We start from the raw sequence: 19,314 nt of genomic DNA, 5'->3' as shown, positions 1-19,314 counted from the left end.
AGCAGGTCTGTGACGCGGTGGTCTGACCACGGCCGGCTTATCCGTAGGAGTTTGTTTGATACCTGCTCATTATCCCGGGCCCTCACGGAGCGGCGCGCCATCACCCGGGGCCGCTGCTCCAGATGTTTCCCGTAAAATCAGACGGAAAAAGCTACAAAACTTTAATTTGCAGTAAAAAGGCGAATAAAGCAAAGGTTTATACTGTGTGTGTGCGTGTGTTTGTGTGTGTGTTGGGGGGGTGGGTTCAGCATAGCCACACTGGGGGGGTGTTTAGCATACTGATGTCGGCGTGGTTGAAGTTTCCTTTTCTGCCTTGTGTGTGTGTCCGTGTATATGCTACTTACTGGGTACCAAAAACCCATTCTACTACCAAAGTGAGGACATTTTGCGACGTATTGAAAGTCCCCGCAAAGGCAGGAATACGAGGATGGGTGTGTGCGTGTTGATGGTCAGCTGTGTAAATACATTCAGCTTCATACACGATGATTTGAAATACACAAACCATCAATCAGTGTCTTTCCTTCTCTGTTGTGGAGGAACACTCCCTCATATAAATGAGGTGCATCAGAAGATGTTAGAGCATTGAGCTGCTCTGTGGTTTGTTTTCTTTTTTCTTTCCTTCTTTTTAAAAGGAAATTATGTGTTGTTCGCACCTTAGATGCGGTATTTTACTTTAAATAAAAGAGTTTTATTTGTTTTTGACAATAAGAGGGGTGTTTGCACATGCCATAAATGTGGTTTAAAGCTAATTCTTAATTAGTTAATGTTGCAGCTTTAATCATATGTGCAGGAATTTCTCTCCACAATTACAAAACCAGAAACGATAAATCAGATTCACTGCTCTGGTATATGATTGTACCCCCCTGCACTCTCAGGAGATGTAAATGAAAGCTGGAGCGTGCAGGCATGCTAACAACTCAAATGATGTGTGTGTGTGTGTGTGTGTGTGTGGGGGGGGGGGGGGTTGATTGTGTGTGAGAGAGGGAGAGAGAGAGATGCCGCTCCTGCCAAAGGCTTGGCTGTCAAAGGCTGCTGGGATGAAAAGGACTTAGATGAGGCTCTGGCCTTTCTCCTGCCTCTCCTTCATTTCATCATTTAATGAGACCATGATCCAGAGCAGGAAGGCCTGCTGCATTTTCATCAGGCCTCTGGGAGAGAACGTTTGTTTTTCTCAACTATATTTTGTATAATCCAGTCGGATTTCATGCTGCTACAGGATAATAATTATTTAAATGATCTAAGCTGCTTAAAATGGATCTCATAGAACCTTGATAAAACTCCGCTGGTTTTCCCAGACTTCCATCATGCACCTTTCATACCAGTCACGAAAGTGTTAAGTAGCCGTGTTTACTGGTTTCAGCGGGACAAAGATGGAGCAGATGGAAATGGAACAAAGTGGCAGAACTGACCCACACCTCGTAGAAATGAGCGAATGCTACTGTTGGTCTCTTCCTCCGGGGTCTTCATCACATGACTCATCAGGGCCTTTGCGGAGTGGAGGAGTAGACCTTGACATGCGGAGGGTTGTGAGAGCACTCCTGCAGGGACTGCCAGGCATTCGCCTTCGTGTGGAACGCTCCAGAGAAGAAACACAACTTTCATGTGCAATTATTGTCAGTTCTAGGAACCATCAGCCGCTGTTTCCCCCTGAACAAAAGCTGAGCTGTTCTTGTTTTTACATCCTCCTGTATGGGATCAATAAGATAAAAACACAGAGGACGTTTCACACGCAGATCAAGGCTGTGAAATATACTGTACATGTGCAGATGCTTCCATTCAAACCCTCTGTGATGTATGAAGCACATTTGTCTTTCATGACCAATAGTCCAAACACAAAGTCTTTGTTATTCACTCGCACACACTGTTGTGTTTGGTATAAAGTTTGGACCGGATCCAAAAACGGATTCATTAGGCAATAAATAATGCATGAAGAACCTATCAGAACTGCTTGGTTTGGTTTGAGGAGAAATGTATGAGTGTGTGTGTGTGTGTGTGTGTGTGTGTGCGCGCGCGTGCATGCGTGCGCGCGCTTAATGGCTGCTGGCTCTGGACCTCACTGCACATCTTCCCTTCTGGCATCATGCTTTGTCCATCTGGACACACACACACACAAACACTCACACACAACCACACACACACACACACACACACACACGCACAAGTAGAAATGTTAAATAAAGTGCTTCATTCTCATGTTCTCCATCTGCTTAATCCCTGAATTAGCCAGCAGCTTCAACTTTCAACCAGGATTTTCTGGTTCTTTCACAGATTTATAAATTCTGAGTGAGAGAAAACGTCACCTGAGGAAAAAAAACACGTGTGACTCTTTAGGTGGACTAAATGATATTGTTTTACGGTTTAGAATTATTATGTTTGAAGGGTGTGACCCAATACACCCAGTCCATTTAACCTCTCTGTCCCCGTCTACTTAGCATCTCTGTCCACTGTAGCCACTTCTTTTGACCGCTCTAACCCATTACATCCAGTTTCTTTAGCCTCTCTGTTCATTATTCCTTTATTCTAATCACTTTTGTTTCTATGCTATGCAACCTCAAACTGTAATATATCCGTGAAACTTTCATATTTTTTACGATAACTCTGAGGATTCAGGTCACACCATCCACACGCTGCATTTCTCTCTCCAACAGTCGGCCATCAATTCCAGCGTTTTCTTCATCTTCAGCTGTGAAACTTGATTCATCTCGGGGGCCCGTGGAGGACACAGGAGGGGGTTCTGGGTGTGCCGAAGGGGTCACCTCCCAACATCCCCCTGCCCCTTTGCTTTTCATTAACATCAGAGGCCATCGCCAGGTTCTGCAGAGGTCAGCGGGTCACACCACTCGCTCGCTTGAATTTTCTCTTCAGTCAGAGGACGGAGGCAAGGACACAACATTTATGGCAAATCGGCTTTAATGATTCAGTAGAAACTTTTTTTAATCAGTTCAGGTTTAAACCGCCTGGCATCTAGATCTCAGCCCGTCTCCTTGGCAACTTATCATAATCTGTAAACTGATAAAAGGTAACTGTCCATCTGTGTGATGAGTGACCCCTACTACCTAACTGAAGGCCTGTGATTATGAAAATACAGTATTTAAAGAAAGCGCCACTATGTCTTGTTTCAGATTCCAGCCGTGTCTGTCCAGATATGACATGAAATATATCAGAGTTTAAAAAAAATACCTTGATAATCCCCTCATGGTTGGCTGCAGTGCAGGTCACAGGTCCTTCCTCCATTAATCCATTTTTGGTAGAGTCTAAATTTAATGAGGCTTCATCATCATCATCATCATCATCTGTGACATTCTGTGATAATAAGCTCAGGAATCTTTGCGTTCTCACTAAAAATGTGTTTATTGGTTCACAGGAACCACAAAAATCACAATCATTCTCGGGTCCAAGTAGACATGCTGCGTTCATTAGAACAGGATGTCTTTTGAAGCCACGTTCAACGGCACAGATCTATTAAAATGATCAAAATTTCCACATTTTCTTCAGAAAACTTTCACGTCAGTCTGGAGAGAACATCTGTGATGGTGTCAAGTGGTCTTCATATTCTTTAATCAGCATTCTTTACCCTCAAGTTTGATGTTAATGCATGAAGAAATGAGACGCCTCCAGTTCACGGCAGCCATGAACCAGATCATCCACCAAACCCGTCAGCTCAGCTGTCCGGATAAAGTGCAGCCCGCAGATCTTCCAATGGACTGAGAGGAGCTGAAAATAAAGGAATGCATCGTGTTTGTTTATTTCGCAAGTCTCAAAACAGCTTCCAGGACCTTTCCCACACACAGCAGTTGGATGCTGTTTGAGCAAAGGCCTGAACGGCGCGGCTGTGATCACCGGCACCTTGAAGAAAGAGCGAGTCTTGAACTTTCATTGTCTTCCCGTTTCCACGTCCACAGAGAAACAAACAAACTCAATTATTTTTGGCAAATCTAACGTGTGTTGATGATCCAAATCTGACTCTAATGACTCATCTGTAATTAGCTCCAAGCCTCATCTCCATTTTGAGCCAGTCAAGCCTGCAATTAAAAGCCGTGGTGACGAGCAGGACTGGGAGGATGAGCCTTTTTTTACCATACGGCGCATCGGTGGCTGCGTAATGACAGAGCAAACCGACGATGACGGCAGGGAGGCCGGAATGTCATGGTGGGATAACGAGAGGGATAACAGATAGAGGGGTTTTCCCCTGATTTGAGGCCTTTGTTGTGGTGGAAGAGGCGACCGTCTTGTGGGCTGGCCTTCACAAGGGGGGAAAGTTCAAGCAGCGGGGCTCCACCTTTCCTGTGACCCGACCTCACTGAGGACGGCGGGCTGCGCGGAGGCTACAGCCAGCTAAAGGTGAGACGGGCAGTCTGTGCGTCGGCGGAACCATAAAGAGGTCACATTCCAGCCTTAACGTCATTGACTTCAGGGAGGCTTCAGGGGCCCTTTACAGCATTCGTATGATGGTAAATATTGTCGCTCTTGTCTCAGTTTGACCTCCTTCTCTCAGGCAAGCAGAGCGCCGCTGCTTTTCGTTTGTCTTTGACGCCGCGCAGAGCGCCCCAGCCCGCGGTGATTTACAGAGACTGTGACGAGGCCACAAAGCGCGGCTCCGTGGTAATATTTACCCTGTTACCCTCCAGATTGAGAGTTTGACAGAAAAGTGGCGGAATGTGTGTTTATTTGAGGGGAGGTAAGGCGGGATTGGTTTTGTTTGCTTTAGGACTGTTGTCTTAGCGTTAGTTCCACCACCAACAGGGATTCACTGCTGTTTATTTGGACACCAGCTCAGACCTTCGACCTTTCCAAATGGGTGGCTAATCCCAGTCAAAGCTACTGTGGGACCCCGTTCCAGCAATGCTGCCTCCCACTGGACTAAACTGAGAATTCCACAAAAATGTAGAAAAGGGATAAGAAATGAAAAATTTCAAAAGTTAAAATTCAGGGTATTTTTTAAAATCCTGCAGGGATGTCAGCATTTACTCCTACATACAAATGTGCATATTTTTATTATGTTTTTGGGAGGGTTGTTTTAGAAAGCTGGGCAGTAAATCATCAGGAAACCCGCCAAACTAAATTGGATCAAGTCAAACACTATTATTCCATTTTTTATTGTGATGCAAGACGCACGATGACCCACCGCCTCCTGCCAGCAGCTCACAATAGGATCCAGGATCAGCTCGTTAAAAGATAATAATAAAAAAGACACCATAAAGTTTTTCCAAAACAATACTTTATACCGAGATGTCAAAGACAAAATGTTAGAGCAAAGGTTCCCCAGAAAAATGTACTAGTTCTGTAACAATGGTGGTACAAGTCAAAAACATAACTGATAAAAAAAGAAGATGCATTTTATACACATGTAAACTAGAAGTTTGTTTTTGAACCACAGTGGTCATAGTGAAAACTGGCTTATTTAGTGGGATGGACCAACCATAGCAAAGATCAGGCATCTGGATTGAGCCCTTTGTTAAAATTCATGTGACAAAGCACCAAGACGTCCACCATAGTCACATTTTGCCTGGGTTAAATAAAAAGTTGCATTCTATTTCTGCAGTTTACAAAGCTTCTTTTTCTAAAATATTGTTTTTATACAAGTGCTCGACGCCATTTTACCCTCTACTGAGGGCAAAAATTCGCTTAAAGTCTTCAGGCTTTTACGTTTCCGTGTTTTACAGGTGAAAGAGCAACACGGACGCGGCCTCAAAACACTTCTGTAGCAGAAAACAAAGCAACGCGAGAGGAAACAGTTTAAATACAGTGAAATACACGAACGTCATCAGTGCTCAAGCCCTTGTGCCGATGTGTGACACGACAGGAAGGTGGGACATGCAGACGTACAGGGGCATGCAGAAGGAATCAGAGAAAAAGAGGTTTTGGACCTGGCTGGACTGAACTAAGAGGGTTCTGACAAAAACCACAGCCGAGCGTGGCAGGGATTATTTTTCTGTGCGGCCACGAGTTAATGCCAGCGGTGACGACAGATGATTGAAGCAAGCAGACAGTTTTTGTTCGTGTTTAAAAAACATGAAAGGTCCAGCTGTCAGGAGTTTCCAGTGATGTGATGGGCTGGTTAAAGTTTTCACAAATAATAGAGGAGCAAAGGTAATGGTTGTGTAATTCTGATATAAATGGGAAAGGACAGGGCTTTTACATGCATTAGCCTGATATGATGTGAACTGATACTAATAAAAAACCTTTTGCGGGTGTGTGTGTGGGTGCGTGTGAGCAGTTTTCTGCAACTGGTCGGCAACACAAGCATCAGTGTAACTTCAGTAGAGGTGGGATACATTCAGTTGAGCTACAAAAAATGCACTAGATTACAATAAAATCATCGTAGAAATGATTCCTCGTAATTATGTTTGTACAAAAAAGTGAATGATTGTGGGGTTTGTAAGGTGGGTCAAAAGGAAACCCCAGATTCTGGCTTACTGTAAGATTAGAAAGTACAGGAAGGAAGTTCATATGGTTGAGGTCAAATATGAGGATTTAGGAGTCTAGGAGTAGTTGGTAATGTTGGAATTTACCTCAACAGTGACTTTTAAATGTGCAAAATCTTTGAGTTTCAGTCACACTTTTCTTTAAAACGCCGGGACTTTAAAACTACCACCCAGCGGGTGTGTTTCCATTCTGACACTCAGAAGGCAGATGTGGAACGGCGGAAACATCCGCAAGAAAATCGCCGGCCGAGAGGACAACGATGGAATGAAAACAAGCAAAAACTAGTCATCAGTGCCGAGTTAGAAAAGACAACCAGTAAAAAGCCACTGAACACGTAAGCGTCTGTAACAAAGGACAGTACATGGTGCTCGTTAACATTTTCAACATCAGCGTAAGAAATACGGTCATAATGTTTCAATCTGTATAGATTTATAGAATATACTCATTTCTTTTCATATATAAATCTACTATAAACAAACAGTAAATACACAATTGTTCATCATTTTACAATGTACAAACATTCACCTCCCCCCCAGAGAACATGCTCATGTAACAACAAGTCAAATTTGAAACTTCACTCAAGGTGAAATATGTCAGCTGTACAATGTACCAGAGAAAACAAGAAAACAAAGGTACAAATGAGGATCGCCATCGGAGACGCAGGTGAGGAGGAATGAAGAGAAGCAACAGCAGGAATACGCAGGAGGTCAGTTTTCCTATGGACAGTAAATGCCACAGCACTGTGCCTCCTGGTCACTGATAATATTGATCAGACTCGTCAAATGTGAATCCAAAAATGACACGAAGGCGTCCCTGACCACTCCAGACATGAGGTGGAGGGATCGCTGTAGCAAAAGTTTGTGAAGAAAGATACTAGAAAGAAAGATCCGATTTTTACCACAGTGGCTCGTGCAGTCTGGCTGGTAGCGCTACATGGTGACAGCCACAAGAGTTGTTTCTTTACTTTAATACGACAGTGTTTGTAGAGCGTCTTCATCAATTAAAATCAAAATTAATAATCACTCCTTGCCCTTCAGAGATTCGTCAACTGGCGGGGAGAGGAGAACAAATCACGAGGAGAAAAAGATGTGTCATTGCAAATTTATAAAGAACAGCTGGTGCTCCACCAGATGTGCACACCTGCCTCTTACCAACTGACATTTGTGCAGCAGATGTGCTTAACAAGGGGCTAAACACGGTAAAGCAGCTGCTGGGAGTCTGTGCGGCACTAGAAAATCCCAGGTGGTGGAGCCGTTTTTACAACCCGGCCCCTAAAGAGAGGGCCGATCCAACAAATTGGCCCTAATGAGATTAACCTCCTCTCTGTCCCTTGTTATGGTAAATACAGTGATAAGGCTGTGACTATTTAGGCTGACTGGTTTTACATCCAATGTAAACAGAGTGTGATGGTTTGTCAATCAGTAACATCCAACAATTATCAGCTGATCTACAATTATTTTATTTAATGAAAACTGAAAGCTACATTTTTAAATTTGATGCCGAAAATGTGTTTTAAGAGGCTGGGAAGCAGCAATGAGAGGCCGCAGCAGTTCATATAACTTCTGACAGTTAATGAGGTTACCTGGCAACCAGTCAGTTACACAACTGGAATATAAGAAAGAAGAATAGAAGACAGGTGCTAAAGAGTTCAGCACCTGTAACGGTACTACAGAGGTACGTTATTGCATACGCGATCATGGCCAACCTGCGTATCTGTGAAGGCTCCAGTAATGTTGAACGTTTTCTGCTTTTTAAGGAATCGAGTGCTGCCAGGTTGCAGAAAATTTGGCTCAGTAGGTGCAAAACTGGCCTGCTGGTCGACCAGAAAATAAAGTACAAAGTACAACGGGCACTGGAAAACCCTCTCATTGATTACAGCAATCAGACGGCGCTGAAACTGGCGTTGTGACAACAGATGACGGAGCAGAAAACAACACTTTCACTTTTGGCACCAAATTAAAAAAAAGAAAATTGTGTTGCTAGTTTCTGTTTTCTATGTTTTTTCTGTGTAAGTTCCCCGCAAGGGGGGTGTCCAAATATTTTGCAATCGTTCGATCTGTTCCCATAATTTTACAGTGTTCTTCTGACTGTACCAACAACAGATTTTGACCAGACATTATAACATATTGAAAAAAGCAAGAAAGAAAGAAAGAAAGAAAGAAAGCATCCCTCAGTGTGAGAATCTGTGTCCAAATAATTGTAGTTAAGAGTGAACAAGCATCACACGTTTGAGAACAACCTTTAAATCGGAGGGTAGAGGCACAGGAAGAGACATTAGGCTGCTTGGATGACAGGTAAACATGCTGCCAACACGCAGGCGTGGGCCGCCGAGGCAGAAGAGAGAAGTTGTTGGGGGTGAAGAGGCCATGTTTTCGAACATGTTTAAGGCAAAGCGCTTTCTGTCAGAAACGGGAAAATCCACATGCTTTTATAAAAACAAAAAAAGGCACGGACTCACGGTCTATATCGAAATCACTGTTAGAAAGTCACCCTCTCATCTGGTTCTCCTAAAAGCGCGGGAAGGAATGATCCAAGAAACGACGAGGATGAAGCAAAGCTAGAAGAGACGTTCAGGAGGAGACAGCTGCAGATTACGTGTACGGTTAATAGAGCTCGTCTAGTGTTTAAATCCACCAGCGCTCTGATGTGTCACCGTCCGGTGGATGAACTGGTCCTCTCACACCGGAGGCGCTGAAGCGAGTACGACACATTTAGGCTGATTGGTGAATCCAACGGTCATAATCAGAGTTCTGTTTAACACCACAGGCGCCGCTGGTCCACTCCCACACCAGTGTGGCATCCTGGGGTGGCAGGACTGAGACACAGAACCGGCGTTTATGACACAGACTGGAGGAGGATGCTGCCAGAGCCTCCCAGTGGGTCCAAATCTCAGGATGTTTCTTCTTCCATCGGTTCCTCCTCGGATCTGAGGGAGAGTGAACATCATGAACGCTCTTGGGCATGTCTCATTTTACTGATAATCTAAAAATAAGACAGGAATCTGTCGTGAAATATCGCCATTTTAAGGCAGTCCTTACCTTTTTCCCATGTGCTTGTTGGCAACAGACAATGAGGCCATAGCAGAGACGGTTTCCGCTTCTTCTGTGTCGCGCTGAAGCGCTTCGCTCAGGGAGCAACCGAGCGTGGAGGCGGAGCGCTGCAGCGAGCACCAGTATTTACCTGTAAGCCACAAGAGAGGGAAACCATCAGGAGCAGGACCAGGACCAGGAGCAGGAGCAGGACCGTTACCAGCAATAACCTGTGTTACAGTCGGACCTGTTGTCACGTCCTGTTCACTCACCGTGAGCTTCGAGAACTTTCTCCATGGAGCGGACAGCGTTAGCATTCGGCCGCTGCTGCATCAGCTTGTCGGGGATTGGCTCCAACTACAAATAAACAAAAAGGAAACTTCAATTTATGCCACATTCCACATCTAGCTGCATTTCCCACCCATCTAAAAGATTTAACTAGATTTGATGCACAGTGCTTTTGAACGTTTGCCTCTAATCAACATAATTTCTAGATTGGTGGCTGAGGAATGTAAAACAGCACCAGATTTTTCCAGATATTTATGTAATCTAAAGTAAACTAAGTCTTTAGAATGCACTCCATACTATAAGCAAAACAGGGCCAGTTCCTAAAGTATTCCGTTGTACCGACACATGGGGGATTCCTCCCTCCAGCACATGCAGTCAGCTCCTGGTTTTAAGGGATCACTTTTCCAGCGTGGACCCCAGCCCAGCACTGAATCACTCCATGAGGTGGAGAACAAGTTTGAACTGTTGACACAATAGAAAAGAGCCCCGCGGATGCAAACCTCCTCCCACTCACCGACAGCTTTGCTACTCTTTAACACAAACTACAATGGCTTCCTTGTGCCGTGTCCCCCGCCCTAGACGTGTAGTAGTGGACGCAGATGTCCCACGCACATCCGATTCACACTCCGACGTGTACGGCCCATCGGCACACACACGCAATCACTTCGGGGAATGTAGCTAAACTTATGAAACTCTCTGAGCCGCAATTCAGAGGAAACGAGCGTATTCCCTAATGTGCCCTCCCAACCCGGAATGATCCAATTTCCCCTTTGGCCAACTGTACATACAGCACTTTCTCATCCCATTTTGTCAAACAGTCCCACTCAATTTTACATTCTAGCACAGGCGACACGGAATCCCAGTAGAAGGAAGGACTGACTGAATAGACACGTAAAGAAAAGGAAAAAGAACGGCCTCGCTTCCCTAAAGCGGGAAGTTTTCTTTAAGTCAAAACCAATAGTAAGTGGAGGCCTGTGAGGGTCAGGGGCTGAGGGATACCTCAATCCTTCTGTGGCACGACACCCTCTCATGCACAGAGGGATGGTCCGAGGCACACGTGCACCAACAGGAAATCAGGAATTTGTGAACGGCTGCACATCAACGTTATATCACATCTAACGTCATCTTTTCACGGCTGTGGGACGCACGTGGGCCGTCGGCGATCGGCTCCAAACAGGTGCAGCAAACAGACTATTTTTAACTCTATAATGGAGGCCAGCTGTAGCCAGTTCATCTCTACACTAGCCGACTACAGCCGTGCTGGCTTTCTCTCAATCCCTATTCACACCAGACCAGATTTTATGGCCCACGAGGACGAGTTCTGCGCTCACATTTTCTGTTAAAAACTCCCAGTCTGCCCCACGAGTGTGTATTGTTTCACACTCCCAGAGAATTTCAGGAGCCATCACAACTAAAGCTACAAATATGCCTTCAATATTCTCTTAACAGATCATAACAAGTCTCTGTTGAATCCTGCTCGGTCTGTGATCTGGAATCCTGTAATTACCATCAAATTGTGGATTTAATTCAGGCACATCGGCACGTCTCAGGCTGCCATGAAGGCTCTGGTTCTCGGTCTACAGGTGTCCAGAGATCCATTTTCACGAGTGATTGCAATTGACAGAATCTTTGATCCACCAGTTCCTTCCTGGAGTTCTATTTTGGGTCCAATTAAAGAGTTATGCTCCAGCACGTGTGTGTGTGTGTGTGTGTGTGGGGGGGGGGACCGCAACTCATCTTCAATGGAAGACCTCCACGCTGAGGTAGGCCATGGCCGACCCATTTAACAGGATTGTATTCCAGATGCGTACTCTCAGATGTTCTGATGTTTCTCCCCAACTCCAGACTGCAGCCACCAACCTTTCGCCTTACCAGGAGTGACCCAGCCTGGCCCTCTGAGCTGGGTCAGGGTTCGCTGGGGTTTCCTGGGGTTCGCTTACGAGCGGGGTTGGATGGGGGCAACCTGTCAGCATGATTGACAGGTGGGCCTCATGCTTATAAACTTTAATGGCTCTTGTCAGGGCACTCCGGGGGCCCCCACCTGGCGAGTATCAGCAACAGACACATTCGGCCGTGCACACAGACACATATATAAACACATACACACATTTTTGCGTGTCACAAGTCTGTGATCCTGCACTTCTGAAGTTTTTTTTTTTTGATAAATGTCTCTTATAGACAGACTGCCATGACCATGAGCGCTTATATGGCCATTTCCTTTGTGTGACACAGCCATTCAACACATCGGGCCCAAAAAAACCTCAGACACCATGGAAATCTTGAAGCCACGTTTAAGGAATGTGCCCGGTGAAAACATTCCTGAGGGAGGCTGAAACCAAAACAGTGGAAAGAAGAGGAAATCCACTTGTTCAGCGAGAGAGGGGTGCATAAGGCATCCATTGTTTACTGCGTCCATGTGTGCACGCTGGCAGGCGCAGAAATGGTTGATTATGTTATGCTAACTGAGCAAGGTAATGGCGTGCATTCTGCAAAGCAGGTGACCCTGTTTCAGAACGTGGGGTTGGGTTTGCCTCCAGTCTGAGGGTGGTGGCCCATGGGGGGTGGGGGGACAGGGGAAGTTCAGCATTTTACTGTAACTCTGCTGACAGATGGCAGCAATTAACATATTAGCCGCTGTTTATCATATAATTGCTATCAACCATGATTTCAACAGGGCCAACATCTGTTTGGGAGCAATCATCAATTAGTTCTAAGTTCTGAGTCGACTCGTGCAGCCGCCAATGCATCATTCATGAGATATTTAAGTAAAAAGCTTATGCTGTAGCGACGGGTGGAACAAAGGAACCCATGAAAGGCATTCAACTATTTTAAAACCTTTCTTTCTCAATTAATCTGAGTGGTTTTTTTTTAAATGAAACCTAATGCATATTAAAGCTCCTCTAAAGGTGCCAATAAAAGCCCAAATATGTTTATCACCCGAGCGAAAAGTAAAATGTGTGGACTATGAGTAGACTACCAGTCACGAGAATGATTTATATCAAAGCTTTATTTTAACTTAGGGATGAACTTAAATAGAACCTCAGGGTACTGGATCTGCTACTTTGCACTCGACGTTTGACATTAAGCTGAGAACTTCAAGGAATTTCTCTCTCAAAAAAACATTTAAACAATGAGCACATGCCAAAATAACCATTATGTAAGTTAACCTTTAGACAGATTAAATAAAATACACTATGGGAAAAACTGGTGTATTTATGGGTGAAAAGTACTCACAATCCATTTTTATGGTTGTGGCTTCAGTATATGCTTCAGTCACAGACAACTATGACGTCCTGAGTGCTGGATGCTTCCAGACGATACAAAACCTCAGGCAGTGAAAAGCTCCATAAACAAAAGCAGCTGACCAGTTAATCCAGCTGTGGTCCCAGTGAGTGGGCCCGCTCCTTTGGCGCATTCAAAGCCAGCCAACACACATGAATTAAGCAAAATATGGACTCTAGAAATAACCCATTCACGTCCAAAATTAGCCAGTTGTGCCATCGCCCGAATGGGAGGACGCTGCAGACGTCCTTAAACTACGAGTCTTCTGTGTCTTTCTTTTGTTGCCGTCGCCATCAGAGGTCACAGCCCGACTTTGTCAGCAAAGGAAAGAAAGAACTGATGCCTTTCATCTTTCCCTCTGGCTCAGTTCCACGCTGACGTTTCCCAGCTACATTCCAACTTCATTACAGACCTTTGCCGAGATTATGATAAAAACACTTGCTTCCTGCAATTTCAAAGTGATCAGGGACATTTTAGCCCGTTTTCTTTCCTTTTTTTTCTTTGCCATCACTTATCAAAGCTCAACATGACAGGCTGATCTGCCTTTGTTCAAACAGCTGACATCACTTGCTGCCAGAAAAGCTCTGGGTCTAAACTTAGCAAGTCCACGACGACATGTGTTTTTCATCACCTTCCAACCCATCATGTACACGAGACATCCTGTCCATCTCGAACACGTCATGATGGCTTTTTAAGTTTATACTGGAACTGTTGAATGTTTTCACAGGTTTGATTAAGACTGTAAAGTTAAGATACTGCATCGCACAATCTGGAGACATATATGTATTTTGACCTTTCTCGTGAGAAGTGGCTCAATCAATAGTGATGCAACATCACCCTTTAAATGTTAGCAAGTTTGTTTCTCTACAAGAGTCAAAATAAAGCTCTGCACTGATTAAAGAAAAACATTCCATATTTGTCCAGTTTTTGAAATCCTGCATAGCTGGGCAGAGTCCTTATAGCCGCTTCCTAACATTGGATTTCTTCATTCCGATACCAAATGATTAGACCATTTGCCCTGATTATCTGGTAAGTGCAGGCTGGACTGGCCCTGCTGGAAGAGGTGTGAGGCTAACTACTCTCAGATGTGCACCGATGACAGGCCCCGGGGTGCGTGTGTGAGAGGTCCATCCTGCAAAAGCTGAGGAAATTGAGGCTGCCTGACTCCTGCCTATTTTCAAATTTCCAGCTCCCTGTGGCACCCGTTGAGTGACCTCCTCCAAACCCCTGCTGGGGCTGACGCTCTGCAGTCCGCTGAAACCTAAGAAGCGAGCCTCCCGATCTTACTCCTTATTTTTGCAGGGGCGGTGCTGTGAATAACACGAGTGTCCTTCAGACGTGTCACGAACAAAATCCTCTGTGGCAGAAAAAGGTATCCCGCCCCGCTGAGGTGTCCTTGAATTTCTGAATCCTTTCCAGCTGTGATGGATGTTGTCGGTGGGCACAGCGCAGGGAAATACGCTTCGGTTATAGTTTTAAGCCTGTAGTTTATGAATTTTCACTCTTGCTCCAGCTCACTTATTACTTTTCTTTGAGAAGTTTGGCGCATAGAGGTGCCGTCATCTTCAAAAGCAATACAGCTAATAAGCGTGTTGCAAGGTTCCAGCTGAGACCTCTCAGTCCCGTGTCTCCTTAACATTGCTGCAGGTCATCTGTCGGTTGTGGTTGAGGTCTTTGACAGGACTGCAGGTCCTATCAATTCAGAGGAATACGTTTTGGTGAAGCTATTGTTCCGCTTATGTTGCTGTGAGGCCAAGACTGAGGCGGAGCGCCGCTGATTCCAAAGACTCATTTATAGTCCAATCGGCCTGCACGACCAGAGCAAAAGGCTGAGCAATGCACAGATACAGCATAAGACAACGTTTCTGGCTCTATAATCTATGTCTTTTTTAACCATTATGTTCAAAATAAGCAGTCTCTATAGCCAGTATGTGCATGCAGAACTGGGCAGGAGATAATGGGTTTAGCAGGTAAAGCAACCAAGTACTTCAAGTTTAATCCGGAGGTTCGATCACCTTAATAAACTAGGTAAAGGCAAAAGCTGCTGGGTATGTGCTCTCTGTAGACTATACTTTTAAAATATACTCCTGCATGTTGGTATCGCTGAGAACAGCTTGTTTCCTTGGTAGTTGAGTTACTTCTCACATGACTTAACTGGAAAACTTGTTATAAAGTATGCACACAGGACAGGCCTGCCAATGAAATTGTAAATGTAATTTAAATGTAATTGTCCTGGGTTGAACTTAACACATCAGCGACTGACATAAAGAGTTATCTGAGACACTCCTAAATTCTGTTGTGATTGCACCCAAAAGACACAGAGGATGCAGAGGAATCCAATCGCTCTGGCCTCAGGGTAGCCACAACAGGTCCCCCATCTGTTTCAGACAACAGAAATACTCAAGACAATAAATCAGCACAGTTTAAGTGCCCGGAGGAGCCTTCCTAATCCAGTCTGGCTGCAGACCTAGGAACACATGCTTATTTTTGTCCTGTTTATTAGAGCTTGGAGATAACCTGGACTCTGATCAAAACGGCAACAGATTACAAGTGGACTTTAGAGACGCAATCCAACTGCCAAGCTTTAACAAAAAGCTGGCTGAGTGGGCTTGGGATACATCCTGGAAATGCAATTTCTGGACTGAAAACACAATTCCTGAAAAAAAAACAAAAAAAAAAAACAGTTCTGTTTTTTTTTTAAAGAACACTGATGCCTCTTACGGAGGGAGAAAATGTGACGGGAAAAAAAATTGTACTCTGGCCCCTCCATTAGCTGGAAGAAAAGAGTAGGCGGTGTTGAGAAGTTGCTGTTCTGTTGTGCGGCATGAATCACAGAGTGCTGATGTTTGTTCAGTTCCCCCAGCCAGCCTACACGCACCCACAATTAGCCTTCTGCCTGGAAATCCTCTTTTTGACGTGTTTGTGCTTGGTGAAAATGAGACGTGGATTTCCCCAAGAGAGTGCAAGACAACATGTAGGCTTAAGAAAACTTGCCCTGTAAATCTAACTGTGCATATAGGACAAAGATTATATTGTCGGCCGCCCATCAGCAGGAGGGTCCCCCCCGATATGGGCCTGGTCCTACTCAAGGTTTCTGCCTTTTAAAAGGCAGCATATATCCTGCCACTGTTGCTTGGCAGGCTCCTGGTTCCAGTAAACACTTTGAGCCAATCCATCCATCCATCCTCTACCGCTTATCCGGGGTCGGGTCGCGGGGGCAGCAGCCCAAGGAGAGAAGCCCAGACTTCCCTCTCCCCAGCTACCTCTTCCAGCTCATCCGGAGGGATCCCCAGGCGTTCCCAGACCAGTCGAGAGACATAGTCTCTCCAACGTGTCCTGGGTCTTCCCAGGGGTCTCCTACCGGAGGGACATGCCCTGAACACCTCACCAGGGAGGCGTCCAGGGGGACATCCTAACTAGATGCCCAAGCCACCTCATCTGGCTCCTCTCAACGCGGAGGAGCAGCGGCTCTACTCCAAGTTCCTCCCGGATGGCAGAGCTTCTCACCCTATCTCTCTCCCTATCCAGCCACCCTACGGAGGAAGCTCATTTTGGCCGCTCGTACCCGTGATCTTGTTCTTTCGGTCATCACCCAAAGCTCATGACCACAGGTGAGGGTAGGAAGGAAGATCGACCGGTAAATTGAGAACCATGGTCTCGGATTTGGAGGTGCTGATTCTCATCCCAGCCGCTTCACATGCGGCGGTGAACCGATCCAGTGATAGTTGGAGGTCACGGGCCGATGACGCCAACAGGACCACATCATCTGCAAAAAGCAGAGACCCGATCCTGAGGTCACCAAACTGGACCCCCTCAACACCATGACTGCACCTAGAAAGTCTGTCCATAAAAATTATGAACAGAATCGGTGACAAAGGGCAACCCTGGCGGAGGCCAACCCTCACCGGAAACGAGTTCGACTTACTGCCAGCAATGCGGACCAAACTCTTCGAGACAAATACTATATAAATAAAGTTGGATATTGTGTCAACTTGTTAAACCTTTTTAAACGCAAAAAAACCCGTGTAGGCTGCTGAAGGAGGACGTTAATGATGAGGAATCGTCCTCAGCGTGGCCGAAGCCTTGTGGCTGACCGATTGAGGATGATCACAAATTCGAATTTGAATAGTTATGTGCTGCATTACGCATCAACATTTGTCTAATGATGGATGGAAATCCAATAAAATTCCAGAGGGGATTGTGTTTTCATGATAAGAAGCATTTAGTTACAGCTGGAAATGTACATTAGATCACTGAGTTTATATGCCAGTAATAAACTGTTGTCCTCAAAGCATTTTAAGAGAAAAAGGTTCCGGATGATGCAGGTTTCACCCGCATCAAAAAAATGTCTCACAACCCTCACAAAAAGGGAGAGAAGGAAAATGAACAGGGATTGGAATTTAAATGAAATCCAAAGTTATTAAAATGGAGGTTTGCGTCACTGGGATTATCCATATCACCTATAAAGGTTATTATGGTGTTTACGCCGGACCCAGCTTCCATCGTTGACCTCAGTTCTCGTTAAATTCTAAATGGATCTGTTGAGTCACATGACTTTGCACACAGTTTTACCATTGATGGGGATTTTTCAGCGATTGCTCATTCCTACTTACCTCATTGCCAAGCAGAGCAGAGACGCAGGCTTCGGAGGCATCGCATATGGCTGTGAGGTCATGACCGCCCTCCAGGGCGAGCACCACCCTCCCGCCTGCCAGACCCATCAGCTGCCTGGTCAGGTAGCCGAAGCCTGGACGGGCAGGAAATGACACCAAAGGGGGGGAGAGAGAGAGGGGGGGTGAGAGGAGCAGTGATGTCGAAGCTCTTACTTCCCTTTTGGATGTTGTTCAAAGAAAAAAAGTGGGTTTGAGGAAAAAGGGTAACTCCAGAGAGGGGGGGCTGCACGGTGGATTTACTGAGGGGCACCGGTCCTAATATAAGACAGGTTTTATTTCAATAATTGCAGCTTTGTGTTTAGGTTTGGTCGCCATCTTTGATCTCTTTGTTCCGGGATGAAAGGATTTTCGATCTATGTATTCATCCATATGTTTTTTTTTCCTCCACTGAACCTGACCCAGATTCCTCACAATCCTCTCTAAACCAGACGTAGCACCCTTCGTGACTTTTATTTTTCCAGACCTACAGGGCTTAAATAATTTCAGCCGTCGCCTTTACTTACATTTTGCTGTTAGCTTGTATCCTCCCAGTGGCGAGGCATGGCCGTCCACCGCGTCAAAGCCCGACGACACCAGAACCACGTCCGGCGCAAACTCGTTGGCAATCGGCATAACCACCGTCCTGCAGCAGCACGGAGACGAAAATGTTTGTATTTACAGTAAAGATTTGGCGAGGGGTGGACATTTTTCTGAACGTACGTTAGACACAGATAGGAGACGCTGTTTGAAAACAAGTGCACATGCTTTTGGGTTTTGGCTGGCCGGCCTCCAGGGGAAGGCCGGACCGCGGCGTTAGTTCCCAAGAAGCAGCGCCTTGAAAACAATGATGCGCGAAAGGCGCGGTGATGGATGAGGTTAAGACCTATGCTGGCTCAGCAGAATTCTCGAGCATCGCCTTAGTGTGCCAATCAAATATCCGCGCTTTATTCTATCAACAGTTATCGCAGCAGTTATCTAGCGTTTCATAGCATCATGGAATGACAGATCAGCTGGGCTCCGGATCAAACATTTACTGCTCTAAAACGTATTAAAGATGTGATCTCAGGAGCGGCAACACAAACTACTCAGGAGAATGATCAGGTTTGAATCCAAAGAAGCCAAAAGATTTTAAGATATCGATTGGGACACAGCGGATGGGAATATAATCAGATTGACCACGCCGCAATTTGACATCATATTTCCATTACAAGCACGTGAGTGTCAAAGATCGGGAATGTCAGAGGGCGTTTAGCACTTTAGAGTCAAGAGGACTGAAGACAAAGGAGCAACCGAAGGTCTGATGAACTCTTGTCACCTTTGACGAGTAAAAGAAGGCTGCTACTAAAATGGTTTCATAGAGATCTGTCTTTAGTGGGCTTAGTGCTCTTGTGATTATGATTGTGGTCGAAGCTTTAAGCAGCTGGAGAAGCCACGTATAATTATTGCAGTATATCACTCACTATATCTTTCCACTTCTTTTATGACCTTTCGCTGCCTTCTCGGGGTTTTCAGAATAAACATTCGTCTAATGAGTTTGGAGACAAAATTACAACATCTCCATTTGAAGTGGGAGGTTCGGAGGTGGTAATTTGGGACAAGATCGCAAAGTGGAAAAGAGAAACGGAAGGACAGATATA

At 45.3% G+C, this 19,314-nt stretch overlaps 1 protein-coding gene across 7 annotated transcripts in view; it reads right to left on the bottom strand.

Moving 5' to 3' along the window:
• Positions 1-5,198: 5,198 nt before the first annotated feature.
• The window catches only part of hdac4 (histone deacetylase 4), an 80,187-nt gene continuing 66,071 nt past the window's right edge, over positions 5,199-19,314 (bottom strand). For all 7 annotated transcript variants that reach the window (XM_057027190.1, XM_057027199.1, XM_057027207.1 and 4 more), the window contains 5 exons: positions 18,202-18,320; positions 17,639-17,772; positions 9,728-9,812; positions 9,465-9,606; positions 5,199-9,352 (listed from right to left, as the gene is read on the bottom strand). In XM_057027190.1, the coding sequence (XP_056883170.1) occupies positions 9,316-9,352; positions 9,465-9,606; positions 9,728-9,812; positions 17,639-17,772; positions 18,202-18,320 (517 nt within the window). In that variant the 3' untranslated portion in view covers positions 5,199-9,315. The remainder of the gene's footprint in view (positions 9,353-9,464; positions 9,607-9,727; positions 9,813-17,638; positions 17,773-18,201; positions 18,321-19,314) is intronic.

The sequence above is a fragment of the Takifugu flavidus genome, chromosome 1 (genome assembly GCF_003711565.1).
Source record: "Takifugu flavidus isolate HTHZ2018 chromosome 1, ASM371156v2, whole genome shotgun sequence".
Lineage (NCBI taxonomy): Eukaryota > Metazoa > Chordata > Actinopteri > Tetraodontiformes > Tetraodontidae > Takifugu > Takifugu flavidus.
This window is presented reverse-complemented; position numbering and strand designations above follow the sequence as displayed.